The 13,465-nt window shown below is 44.1% G+C and overlaps 1 protein-coding gene across 5 annotated transcripts in view; it reads right to left on the bottom strand.

The window, feature by feature from the left end:
- Positions 1-658: 658 nt before the first annotated feature.
- Positions 659-13,465, bottom strand: part of LOC119008605 (partitioning defective 3 homolog) — a 377,798-nt gene continuing 364,991 nt past the window's right edge. For all 5 annotated transcript variants that reach the window (XM_037079110.1, XM_037079112.1, XM_037079111.1 and 2 more), the window contains 2 exons: positions 9,288-9,415; positions 659-4,246 (listed from right to left, as the gene is read on the bottom strand). In XM_037079110.1, coding sequence (XP_036935005.1) covers positions 3,817-4,246; positions 9,288-9,415 — 558 coding nt within the window. In that variant the 3' untranslated portion in view covers positions 659-3,816. The remainder of the gene's footprint in view (positions 4,247-9,287; positions 9,416-13,465) is intronic.

Here is a 13,465-nt window from a genome sequence, read left to right on the forward strand (position 1 = left end):
GCACCAGCAAATTCTCAAACATGCCTTTCCCCCCTCGGGACTGAACATCATAAATCTGACTATTGTCTTTATTACTGCAGAAGTCATCTCAGGATGTTATTAGAAGTTGGGCCAGCTCAAGGCAAAACCTCCCGGCCAGGCTTTGACTGCGGCCTATCAAGAGGGAAGATTGAAGAGATGGAGAGACGAGGAGGAAGGGTTTTTATCTGACTTTTTCCTCGCCACTTCAACAAATGTGGGAGACACATTTTTATTATTATTATTATTTTATTTATTTTTTACCATTCATCCAGTTATGTTAGGAAAATCCTGATTCTTGTATGACTTTATTTTATTTCTAGCTTTAAAAGGCATGAGGAAGGATCTGGGCGCCAGATGACTGAAGACAAGATTTTGTTTAACATGTCTTCTTATTTTAACTAAACACACGTTTGTCACGCAATCGCCACATTTTTAATTGTAATGGAGACAAAGACCAGATCAACAAGCCGTGTTTCATTTTGCATTCACATCCAAAAAAAACGCAGCTTCGTTGCAGCAAGAGATATTCATTACTTGACTCCAGTTCTGCATCTTATTTCGCGGGCGTGTCGTCGCGTAGAGAAATGATCTGCGAATGTTAAAGCAGCACAATCGAGGGAAATTACTGTTACAAGACTTGGAAACTGCGCTCGATTTATTCACTGAAAAAGTTTTTTTTTTATTGTATGTACAGAGAACGACAGAAACAGTTCTTAATGATACACAGTTGTAAAAAAGGAAAATTGTGCTGTGCTTACATATTAATCTTTTTTTTTTTTTTTTTCTCCGCCATAGTACCATATTGTGGATAATAAAACACAATGAGGGATGGTCATAAAAATACAATGAAACATTAACAATGTATTTCTCATTTCTCCCAGGATAAAAAAAAAAAAAAAATCCCTCGAAACAATAGCTTTACAGGAAGAATCTGTGTGTCACAGGCGTGGCGCACAAACATTAATTACACAACACAGATAATAAACGTGCATTATGGGATATTATCAAATTTGCATATGAGGAGGAAAAATAATTCATAAGATATTGCAGGCAATTGAACCCCCTCCCTGGCTCATGGAAACGTCAGTTAAAACAGCTGCTGTGTCAGAGCTAAAAAACCCTCTCTCTCTCACACACACACACTTGCATACAAACCAAGCCACTTTTTCTCACACACACCAGGTCCAGTCTCATTCTGCCCTAGATAAATACAAAATAAACGAGCGTGTGAAACCGACAGACGCGCGAAAGGAGACAGATGAAGACGTGAAGAAGAAAAAGGGAGAGCAGGAGTGAGCGCAGGCTTGTTGGTAACCTCCTGTTTGTAGTGCAGGCTCGGAGGAATAGTTGCGATTACTCCATTGACTGAATCATCTGCAAGGTCAGGCCTCCCATCTTCTCTCCCTCCTACTCCTCTGCTCTTCTCCCACTCAGCAGCCAAGTGGTTCATATGGCTGCCAAGACATATTCAGAGGCATATTGGAGCATCCAGTTACTGGCAGCATACACAGACACTTAAAACACATGTCCACCTACACATTACACACACACACACAAACACAAGTACACTTGACCAGACATACTCGTGATGTGTTTTTAAATTCCCCTTGTATGTGTGAGAACACAGTTTTGACTCTTGACTACAATAAAACCTACAGACAGCACTTCTAACCTACTCAAACCACTTCATGTCTAATAGAAGCCGTGAACTTTCTCTTAATCCTGATTCCAGTCCTAATCCGAAACTCAGGTGCCAGGACTCATTCAAATGCCCGATCTTGGGCACGTGATGTATGAAAAGACGCTTATTTATGACAGTTCGCAACAGGTGTGTGATACGAAGGTTTAATTTAAACCACAATAGGAGGTAAAAAAAAAAAAAATGCATCTGCAAATATGCCATTGCACACTGGTAACTTCCAGCAGTGTGCACCCATTTACTCACTAGCCATCTACCCCTCTAATTTTGAGCAATGTTTTTAATGTCGCATTAAAGAAAAAAAACAAAAAAAACAAAAACAAAGAAAAAGCTAAGAAAAAAAAAGGAATGAAAAAAAACCCTTGATAAAAAAACTGGTTTGGAGGAAAAAAACAGACTTTCATCATACAGAGTGTAGTGCAATAAACACAGTACAGGACGGAGAGCTATGAACTGCAAACAAAACCAGCTGTTTGCCAATAAACTGCAAGGAAGATGGTGGAGAACAAAACCAGCCACCTGCACCTACTGAACCATCTACAATGGAATGTGGAAATGAATTTGGGAATTTCCAGGAAGATGACGTCAGCGATAACAGTTTCTTCTTGCTCTTCTCTACTTCTAACCTGATTCTCGAATTAATGTAAATGCACTGGGGTCAGGGTTAAAACCTCTTCCAATCAATAAACACATTTTGACCTCGTTATTTAACATAACTAATCCATAACCTGATTTTAACTGAAACCTACCACTGGCCTTCTGAGAAAAAAACAGCCTCGCGTTGCAAAAAAAATCCTCAAAAAGCTTGAATTCTTGTTCTCACAGGGATAGAAACAGGCTGTCACACACACCGAAATGCACAACTAATTATTGATTGAACATCAGATATGCTCCCGACTGGTTTTCCAGCAATGGACATAATCATGAACGGAAAACAAAATCAGCTCTATTGTATCAGGCCGATGAGTCTGCAGAGCCGCACTGAGGCCACCCGCTGCAGAAGCGATGTGGTTTCCCCGTGTAAACCACGCTGATGAAATATTCAGCGAGGAACAACTCCGACACCTCTGGGCCAACAGTCTTCGGCTACAGCCGAATCATTGTAGGCGAGACTGGGGCCAGAGCCACGCCAGCAACATAGCTTGTTTTCTTCTTATATAAACATAAAGGGGGCCCATTCATTTTTAATGATGTACATTAATTAATAACCCAGACCTGACCTCATTTATACTGCTGGACTCTCTGGGGTTGGAACAAAGAAGATCTAAAGCTGTTTTCCACCACTGAGAGTGCCGGTCTGGTGAGGGTGACAATGTGAAGGGGAAAAAAAAGGAGATAAAGCAGCCAGCAGAGGATGAGAGAATTCAGGATTATCATATTGAATACAAGAGAGGGCTGGAAGGAGGACACACACTCTGCATAAGAGCTGTATCTGAAACCAAAAGGGACATTTCACTGAACTGATTGGGGGGGGGGGGTCATGCCCAAAACCCAAGCTCTGACTCAACAGTTCACACATGATGCTTAACCTCCACACTCTGTCACTATGTGCCAACTCCTGCCAGCACACACACACACACACACACACACACACACACACACACACACACACACACACACACACACACACACACACACACACACACACACACACACACACACACACACATACGAGCACACGCACTCACACAAACACATAGTGCTCTGCAAAAATAAGCCTCATTCACTCAAGAGTGCAATCGACACAACGGGAACGTGCCTGGGCCGTGACCTTCGCTCGGGGCTACTCAGCTGTGATGTCTGCTCCTCTGTATATATCCGATGGATGAATCAAGAGGGTTGATGCCTATAGAAGGTGGACAATCAAAAGACTAGAAGGCACTTGTACACAGTTTGATGATCGTGATGCTGGACAGTAAAATACCTTTTTGATATAACCAAAAAATGATTATTGTTCATGTCATTATAAAAATCTTTTCTTTAAATATTAATAGAAATCTCCACATTTTATTAAAAACAGACTCCTTGCCCTCTCTGCATTATTTTCCCTGTTAATGTTCCACTGAATCAGTCCAAGTAAGTCCCTTGTTACAGTCTCAGGAGTAAAACAGCCTCCCTTTCTCCGAACCCTGAAGTCTGCTGAGCTTGGCGATCTGAGAAGGTGACGGTGGAACATCTTGTCTGTAGGGGCCCTTGGACTGAGGTGGGGCCTGCACCGCGGCAGGGCCTGAGGCCTGGTTGTGGTCTCTGTTGTGGTCGTAGGTGCTGCCACTGGGCGGTTCCTGTGCGGGAGGTGGCCTGGCCTTGTTGGCCTCCTGCTCTCTGCGTCTCTGCTCCTGCCTCAGCAGCTCCTGAGTCTCCAAGAGGACGCGGGCGTTGAAGTTGGACGTTCCCAGGTAGCCGTTTCGTGATCCCTGGCCGGCGGAGTAGCGAGGGTTCTCCTTGGCCGTCTGGAATCCCTCTGCTGGCGGGTACACCTTGTCCCACGAGTCCGCCGACGCCGTGCTGGGGTTCTTACGAGGCTGACTGAACACACAGAGACAGGTAGAGAGGTCAATCGTGCGTTTGAGTGAATCATCTTTAACAGCAGCTGAATCTAAAGGGAACAGAGGATAATAGCAGGAAACACTGCTTTTTTTCTCTCTAGGTGCCCCTGGGTCAGAACCATTGAAGGGGAATTCAAAAGAAACTGCACTTCAGCAGAGAATGTGGCCATTTTCACATTTTGCGAGATTAAAAGGGGCACGTGGTAGTAGCATTGATATGAAATACGAAAGGCAAGAGGGATCTGCCGCGTGATTACACAGAATCCTGGGACATAAAGACCGAGACATGCAAGAGGCAGGAAACAAACGGGGGAAGCCTTGAAACGCCCACAGGACTATTAGCTCCACATTGTAACCAAACACAAATGTTAAAACCTCCCTGAGAAAAATGGCTGCTTTCATCCATTTAACTCCTTTTTGGAGATGTAGACGGGTGCACTTACAGCACAGACAGAGTAATGGCGGGCCTCAAGGGCGTTATCCGCCCCCCTACTCATCTTCAGTCCGCCTGCCAGCCGCTCCACTGACAGGACAGTGCAAGATACACACATATAATCTCTCATACCAAAAAAAACAAACCAAAAAAACACACGTGCATTGCTTTCACCACACACGCTCCCCTTTCCAGGAATTTGCCCCGGAAAGCAATCATTGCGAGCTGCCAGGTTTTTGGCTGAAGTGTCAAGTCTGCTCCTCCATTATTAGGATCCATTAAGGCCACAGTGCGATGGAGGACTAGTGACAGTGTCTTTTGCGTCAGGGGTGCTAAGAGAAATCTCATTCACACCTCACTGACCCGCTGTGTGCTTAAAAGGCTTTTGAGTCTACAGCACACAAGGCTACAGAGGGAGACAGGGGCCCAGCATGCTTTTAGGCCCAACAGCTTGCATTTCTTATCTGGCTGAGTCCCAGAGAGGCTGAGAGGAACAAAAGACAGAACAGGCTATTTGTTGTTCAAATAACTTGTGTTTCTGAGAAAAATATTATCTTTTCTAAAACTGAGACCGTGTTGAATTGGCATTGTATATGGATGGAAATTCTAAACGTGAATCTTGATTTCTCTTTTTGTTTGATATAAAATGAACACTGTGTGAAGGTAAACCATCTGCTCACTACAGTTACAGTGAACAAGGGTGAGTATTTCGTTTCACTGTTGGGGGGGACAATTTAATTCCTGAAGGGACCACACAAGATGCTGCCAAAAGCACTGCTGCATTATGAATTGTAGTGACTTCTATTATACTATACTAGATAATTGAAAAGTCAATAACTTAATGGTTGTACCAGCTTGTAACACATGCTGCTGCCAAGTGTCAATATTGTGGTCGTGTTGACTCACATGATTCAGCCATGAGGCAATGGACTCAACAGAGAGCAATCCTGTTACAGCTGCAAGTGTGTTTTTGTTCTATTGATTTGCACAAGTAAATAAAAATGTTAGACAAATCTTTTGTTTAAGTGAACTTTTCCAAAGAAGCTCCTCACTGGACTTACCCGAGACTGCTCCACGGTTACTTGTATTGTGCCAGCTGTAATTTGTATGGAAGTGTGGGTTGGCGGGCAGTGGACCAAACCACTGCGAGGCATATAAAGGGGGACCCACTATTTTAAAATGTCAAGTGTTTTCTTAATGCATATTAATGTGACCATTTCAAATTACATGTTTACAATGATATTGGCTATTGAGGTGGGAAATTTTCTGCTTTCATCAGGAATCTCCCCATAGCTTCAGAGTGTGCACGTGAATTTAACTCTGGGTACATGCACAGGAGGCTACAGGAGTGGTTAAGGAGTGAGGAGAGAAGAGAAGCGATTGTTCATTTGTTCAGAAAAATGATGATGGCTTCTGAGGAGGTTAGCTGACGTTAGGGTTTGATACATATGGTAATATATATATCTATGGCGTACGTTCCATTAACCTCCTGTGTCAAGCATTCATTTCAAGCAAATACATTTTTAGGCAAATAGCAAAACACAAACAAATTGGGCTATTTTCTTTTATCTTTCAACTCTCTCTCTCTTCTAATTGTTGTTGAATGTCCCAGAATCCCTTGAAGAGTGGTTGCTTTTGTGGTCTGCAATATCTCCGGGGAGGATGAGAGCTGAAGCACATGGCACTGCAATGCGAGTTTCTTTGCCTTTTGTGAGGTTAGGTCTACATTTACAGAATAGATGTGTGGGCAGTGTGTGTATGCATCTGAGTACCGTGCTTGTCCAACCAAAATGCACAAGTACTTGTTTTGCTCGGTGTATATGTGTGTGCATGCATGTAGAGCATGTGTAAGCATGAGGGTAATTGGTGGTGGGGCAGATGTAGGGACAGACTGCAGAGAAAGCCCCACCACATGCTCCGTATCTGGGTTTTCGCTGTCTGGGCGAGCAGCCACACATTTACACCCCGGCTTGGCGCACGGCGCAGCCAGCACTGCTCATGAAGTAGCCTTGTATTTAGAAAAACCCCCAAGATGCCTGTTGCACAAGGCAGTGATCTGTATTTCCAGAATGACCTTTAAGTTTACAAAGTAGATAAGAGGAGAAAGGGAGATTTAGGCAGAAAGTCCTCTGCGGGCAATGAGAAGCGAGCAGACATGGCACCGTTCCACAGGAATGTAACTGTGATTGATGCGTCAGGGGAGCTGGTTCTCTTATCACCCCTGCTCCTGCGCCAGAATATGTCACAAAGTAGATCAGTTACGTTTATGAAAAAAGAAAGGGAGGGGATGGGAAAATACGCCGTGCCGAAGAGCGGGGTAAATTTGGAACGACAGAACATAACAAACAAAGCCAGGAAGTTGGCTCGCAGAAACGTTTGCGGCCGCTGTGTGTTTCTTTAAAACAGCTGGGAGGAATCAGAGTTTATGAGGAGGAGGAGAGGAGGAGAAAGCACACATGCAGGAGGACCAAAATGATTAAGGAAGAAAACAAACAAACGCACTGCAATGGGCATTGGAACAATCATCACTAAATCGCACAAATAAATCGTCTACAAACCTGGAATAATGTTTTTTTTTATAGTGCGGAACAATGTTGCTTTGGCTGAGGAACCCAAGAGCTGCATGGGTGGATGGCTGAGCTCCTGGCAGTTCGCTTAGGCCACAGTTAGGAACCTTATCTTGACCGCATTTGTGTGTGTGTGTGTGTGCGTGCGTGCGCCTTTTTGTGTTCAAGTGCATCTCTTTCAAGCTAATCAGCAGTCTCTCTTTCTTACTAACACACTCGTTCCTCTCCCAGCCCCTCTCGCCCTCCACTGCCTGTCATCGCTAATCCTGTGCCGACAACAAGCATTCATTAGTGCTCCCCCCCAATTCTTACATCCCAGACTAAGCGAGCTAAGCCTGGCCGTCATCAGATAACCAGCCGCCATGGCTTCTTCTGGAAGCTCTTTGGGAAGGAGGTTTTTCTTTTTTTTTTTTGGTGTCCCCCTTTGGGTTGAATGGCTGACTGCTCAAGCTTCCTGTTTAGGAACGGACGGACAGGATGAAGGGGCTCCAAAAGAGCGTAGCTGGAGTTAGGGGGGAATTGTGGTTATTAATCTGGGAATGTAAGACTTTAGCTCTTTAATGAGGAGCCACGGCGAGACACAAGCTCTGAAAAGCCTCAGCTGGGGTCAAACATCAAGCCTGAGCTCATGCGACTCTGCTAAAAGACGCTACAAGATTATGAGAGGAATGCATATCAAAGGCCGTCCTTGCCCAGATTTTTTTTTTTTGTCAGCCGGACAAACTTTCCCAAGAGAAGGAGCTCTCTGAGAGGGGAGGGCCGGAGGCAACTGTCACATCACATGAGATGCTGGCAGATAACACCTATGAAGGGAATGCACGGATCAGTCTCTGAAGCTTATACCGACCACATTGATTACGCGTCCATGTGGACCGCAAATCCATAGCCATAGATGGGAACATGTCTTTATCTACCTGACTGTGACTGTTCAGAGAAAGCAGAGCGAAGGAGAATGTTTCGAAGAAGTGATTGCTGTTTGCGTAGGGAGAGAGTGAAATCACAGGAGAGCAGAGTTCCAGGAAATTTAAGACCACACACACACACACACACACACACACACACACACACACACACACACACACACACACACACACACACACACACACACACACACACACAGTTAAAGTGTTCTGTCTTTGTATAAACTGGCAAGGACGCAAAACCAAAATAAATCAGACTTCACTCAGACTTCACTTTCAGCAGAGCACAACAAATGTTTCAGAATACAAAAAAAAAAAAAAAAAAAACTCGCACGGGATTGTTTTCAATGTGGTAATATTAAACAATGAAAAGGAAATATTATTTTATTTAATTGCTAACTTTAAATCTCTGTGTCAGTCAAGTGTAGACTGTCTCTTTAAGTCCTACCAGCAGAGCTTCAGAGGACTGGTATGGGCGTAGAGCACATACAGGGTGAAGGCAGGAAATGCAAATACAGATATTAAACCAAACGCCTCGAGATGTAAGATAAGCTAAGCTTTATTGGCATCTCTTTGACAAATATGCAAAAGGAATAGAAGCAGGAAGAGACAGAGAAGATGAAGAGCAGCAGTTGCAGCTCTGAACTACCACAGCCAAAGAGAGAATTCCTTTAAAACACGATATTGGATAAGGGAAGTGTTGGGGGGGGGGGGGCAATGTCAGCGCTTCTTCAGGGTCAACATTGATTTAATGAAGTTAAATATAATTCAAATAATTCCAGGGGGTTACATTAAATGATTTCATTCAAAGAGTTTGGCTAAGACTCATTTACATGTCTGGAGACGTGTTGGGAAGTGGCTTTGTGGTGATTGACTTTGTAGTCAAAGAGAGATGCTTTAGTGTGGAGAAAAAAGGGCAAGGGCACAAATATGAGGGGAAAGAAATGGATGGAAATCGAAAAAGTCAAATGAAGAGGTCTAGTAAAGGGCAGGGAGGACGTGATAAGTCACAGAGAGGGGAGGGGGAGAGAGCGATAGAGAGAGACTGAGAGATGAACAGACAGATGGAATAGAGAAAGGACCGGGCGAGGGGTATCTCACCGCGGAAGGGAGCTGTACTGTCTCTGTGCTTGCTGGAAACCGTCTCTGTCCTCCTGCTGCTGTTTCTGGACCTGACTGTCAACTGTTACTGAATGGCGTCCACTCGGGGCCTCTGTCCCGTTGCTCACCTGCAACAGGCAGTTACACAAGTCAGGACACACACAGTTAAGACCCAGTGACATAGAAACAAGTAGAGGTAAAATTGTTCACATTCCATTTGAAAAGAGAGAAAACACAAACACACACACACACACACACACACACACACAGTCACACACTTAGCTGATGGAATATTTTCCCTCAGCACTACGGGTGGCTTGACAGTGTGTGTTAGGTTGCCCTCAGGGGACAGGTAGTTAGTAGGTGTTATTCCAGGATGGCAGCGGCATTGAAAAACACACCTGTGGCAATGGATGAAGTCCACTGATATCATTTTTAATGGAATAATTCACCCACATATGATCTTTCTATCATTCATAAATCCTTGGTTTACAAGATTGAGATTCTTGTGGTGATGGTCCAGGTCTCTAGATGGGGGGGCTGTATGAGGCACTTATCCCTCGTCCTATTACCTGCAGATGTTGGCCCTCAGCCCTTCCCCTGTGTGGAGAAGCAGTGAGTAGTGTTGGTGTACTGCTGTAAACTGCACAAGCAGCAAGACGTGTCTTAGCCACCTAAAAAAGTTATATATCCGTTTAAGCAGCTGTATCTGTCACGCACCGTATTACTGCGAACACACACAGCTGCACTTTTGCTTACGGATTCGGACGTTGTATTTTTGAGGGAATGTAGTGCCAAAGGGAAAAGCGGTTTGACAGCAATGTGGAGCACCAAAGATGTTCAAAACACGGTGTACACTTAGACAAATATATATTTTTTAGGTGGCTAAAATACATCTCGTCCTGTTTCCTGCAGCACAAAGCCCTGCTTCCTATCGGCTTTACATGCTGCTTCACCACACAGGGGGAGGGTCATCTACTGCAGGTGGACTAGAGATAAGTACCTCCATACAACTCATAAAGACCCAAACTATTGCTTTCATGGAGAGCAAGGCTCCAAAAAGTGGAGGCAATAACAGATCTGGCAGAGATATATATATTTTGACCCAGATGAGAGGATATTTTTCTGGAAAAATTAAAAGATGGGGATTCATTGAGGACTTGAGGTCTTTTTTACCAAACAGACAGACATCATAATAACAAAATATTACACCTGTGCTGTGTATTAATGCAGTAAGTAAGCACCACTAGCATACTGGAGACATAAAATAAAGATGAGTACCACCAGTCACTACAGTTCACAGATTTGTGTGTGTCTTGACTACACACCACTAACCTCTGTACCAGACAGTATGTGAGTTTGTTGTCTGATCACTGGCAGGGTTGACATGGAGATATCATCTCCCTCAACGCTAGCACGCTGCTAACGAGCTGGCTGATGAAAGAACATGACAAGCCAATTAAGCAGAGGCGAGCTGAGGAGGCGCAGCAAGCGTGGCTTGACCAATTGTCAGTTTTCATCAGGCCTGGATGGTACAGTGGTGGGCAGGTGGGGCTGTTCATACATTTTTCCCAATGATTTTGTACTGTTTTACAGGCAGCTGTGTTTTCAAACTAAACAGAACCTCTATGGTGTCGGTGTTTTGTAGCTTGGAGAGATATTTTCTCAAATGTCCACAATCTATGTTAGTGTTTTTATGGTGTGGGTGGTATGAGGGGTAATAGTACGTGATAGAATGGATTGATGGTGTGAAGGTGTCTTTCAGATGGAAAGGCTGTCAGCAAAAATGCCGTCTTGGAAACATCTTGCCTTCCTGAAATGGCCGCTTCCCTCCTCACTTGGACAGCTGCAATAACAGAGCAATTACATTTCACTCAGCATCAATAACAAGTCCTTTCTCAAGCCCCTCCAAGTCCAAAGAAACATAATAGTGTTTCACGTGGGTGAAGTGAAGATTACTCATATGTTTCAGATTCTGCTGGAACAGCACGTTTCCCTGGTTCACAAAGTGCAGAGCACATAAACGAATATCAGGCGAACACTTAGCGAACAGGAGAAATTATTTTACTGGGGCCGAATGCAGTGGTGAGAAAATAATTAGTCACGCACACTCAGGGATTTTAATGCGATTCAAGAGGAAGTGGTGAGGAATCCGGAGGTGCTCGGCGCTACGGTTTAAAACTAACGGGGTTGAGGTGGATGACGCCATGCCAAGAGAAATGCATGAGAAATAGCCAGGAGAGAAAATCAGTCAGTGTAATGGTATTATCCAGGGGAGGAGAATCAGATTATTCCATGTTAGGGCTGGAATACAATGCCATATAAAACATGACATTTGATGAAATCAAATCAATGGGACGTCCGTGTTCGTTTTTATCCAATAATGTGAAAAAATGATGTCAATACGGCACGCTTTTATCTCTCCCTTGTTTCGTTGGTGGTGTCATAGACAAAGCGGGGAGGAAAAAAAAAAAATCATTCTCCACCTGTTTAAACATGAGAGCGTTCACAGACAGTGAGCCGGGGGGACACAATTATGAAAATTATTTGCAGCTATCAAAAATACAAGACCGGGAAAGCAGCTGGAAAGGAGTCGAGCCTAAAAAAGTGAGAGACAGCCGAGGTGTAATGTTTCTTGGTTCAGAGCCGGTCACGGACCTTTCAGTAATATCAAAGCAGGTTGCTGTGTCGGGTCAGCACTAACATATGGCCTTGCTGCCCACACTCCTCGCGATGCTATGTTTGTAGCACACCACATACGGAACAGTTTTAAGAGCGCAGCCGTGCTGTACACAAACACGCATATGGAAGGCATTTTGAGTTGCTAATGGACAGAAAGACCTGAAAAAAGCCCAGTTGGATAATGATTCTCTCATAAAGTCCTTGCACGACCCAGTTCCGCCAATTTATTATATGAAAACCCAGTCCATTTGTGGTCGCCGGAGTGTGTAGCTCCGGGTGGAGTATCCATCTGGGAGCAAGCACTGTGGTCTGCCATTTCCCAGTCCCTGGACCATGGTGAATGGGAAGTGGGCTTTGTTACCACTTAAGGACTCCAAAGCAGGCACAAATGGCAGAACAAAATGTTAGATTTTTATTTTTTCCAGAGAAGATATCTGTGTGGAGGAATCTGTGGGGTAATAGCGCTGAAATATATAACAATTTCGGCATAAGAGAAAGGTAATCTCTTTGTTTTCCTCTCCTCCCTCTGTTCTCTATCTTATCTGTGAACCCATACAGCGTGGTGAGTTAACTGAGTGCACAATAAAAGCAGGTTGGGGGGCTGCATGCAATCTGTGAGACACAATATTGTATTTGCACTGAAAAAATGTAGTTCCAACTCCCAACCAGCCAGAAGTTATCTTTGTGATTGTGACTTATGACGAGACCAGTATCCTGTGCTTGCACTATCTGTAATTAGTCCATTTAGCCTTGACAGCGAGCATTAGTGTGGGTGACTAAACAGAGAAGAGTCAAAACACAACCAGTTGTGGGTCAAGATGTCCTGATCAGAGAGCGACATCACACTCCCTCTCTCTGTGTTATTATAATATTAATTCATCTGTTCATCTTCTCTGTTTTTTCTTCTATTGGGTAGCCAGACTGGCCACGCATGCATGTTAGTGAAGGTGAGCCCCCCTCCCTCCGGAACCATTGGACCGCCCTGTTTATAGACAAAGCCAGCAGGACTGCGAGTGTCTTCTAACTTATGCTACTTTTGAGAACAAATGCCTGGGTTCAAGGACGCATTTGCATGGAAAGAAGCACCAAATCTGCAGGAAAACTGCGCACTTCGGCTACTTAGTATTGTCATGCAAATGCAGTCTTGACTCTGGTGTTTGTCCCTAAAAGTGGCATAAGTCAGAACAAACAAACAAACCTGACAACTTTTTTTCTTCAAGCACAGTACAGAGCTGAGAGCTAGCTATAACTACACTGCCCAGCCAAAGAAATTCTAGGCTATTATGTGTATTGTCAGTCACAATAGCGAAGCTGTGGTTTGGCCTTTTAAGCTCCCGGTCAGTGACTGCTGCTTGTAAAACTTTGGCTATGTTTGCCCCTGTGTAGGACTCGAAAAGTGGCCGTGTCTACAGTACATTCACCATTTCCCAAGCATTTGTCAGAGCTGTCTGGCCTTTCAGTGTTTTATTCACAGGCTTGTATGATTTTAGTAGAGA

This window comes from Acanthopagrus latus, chromosome 19 (assembly GCF_904848185.1).
Source record: "Acanthopagrus latus isolate v.2019 chromosome 19, fAcaLat1.1, whole genome shotgun sequence".
In the NCBI taxonomy this organism is placed as follows: domain Eukaryota; kingdom Metazoa; phylum Chordata; class Actinopteri; order Spariformes; family Sparidae; genus Acanthopagrus; species Acanthopagrus latus.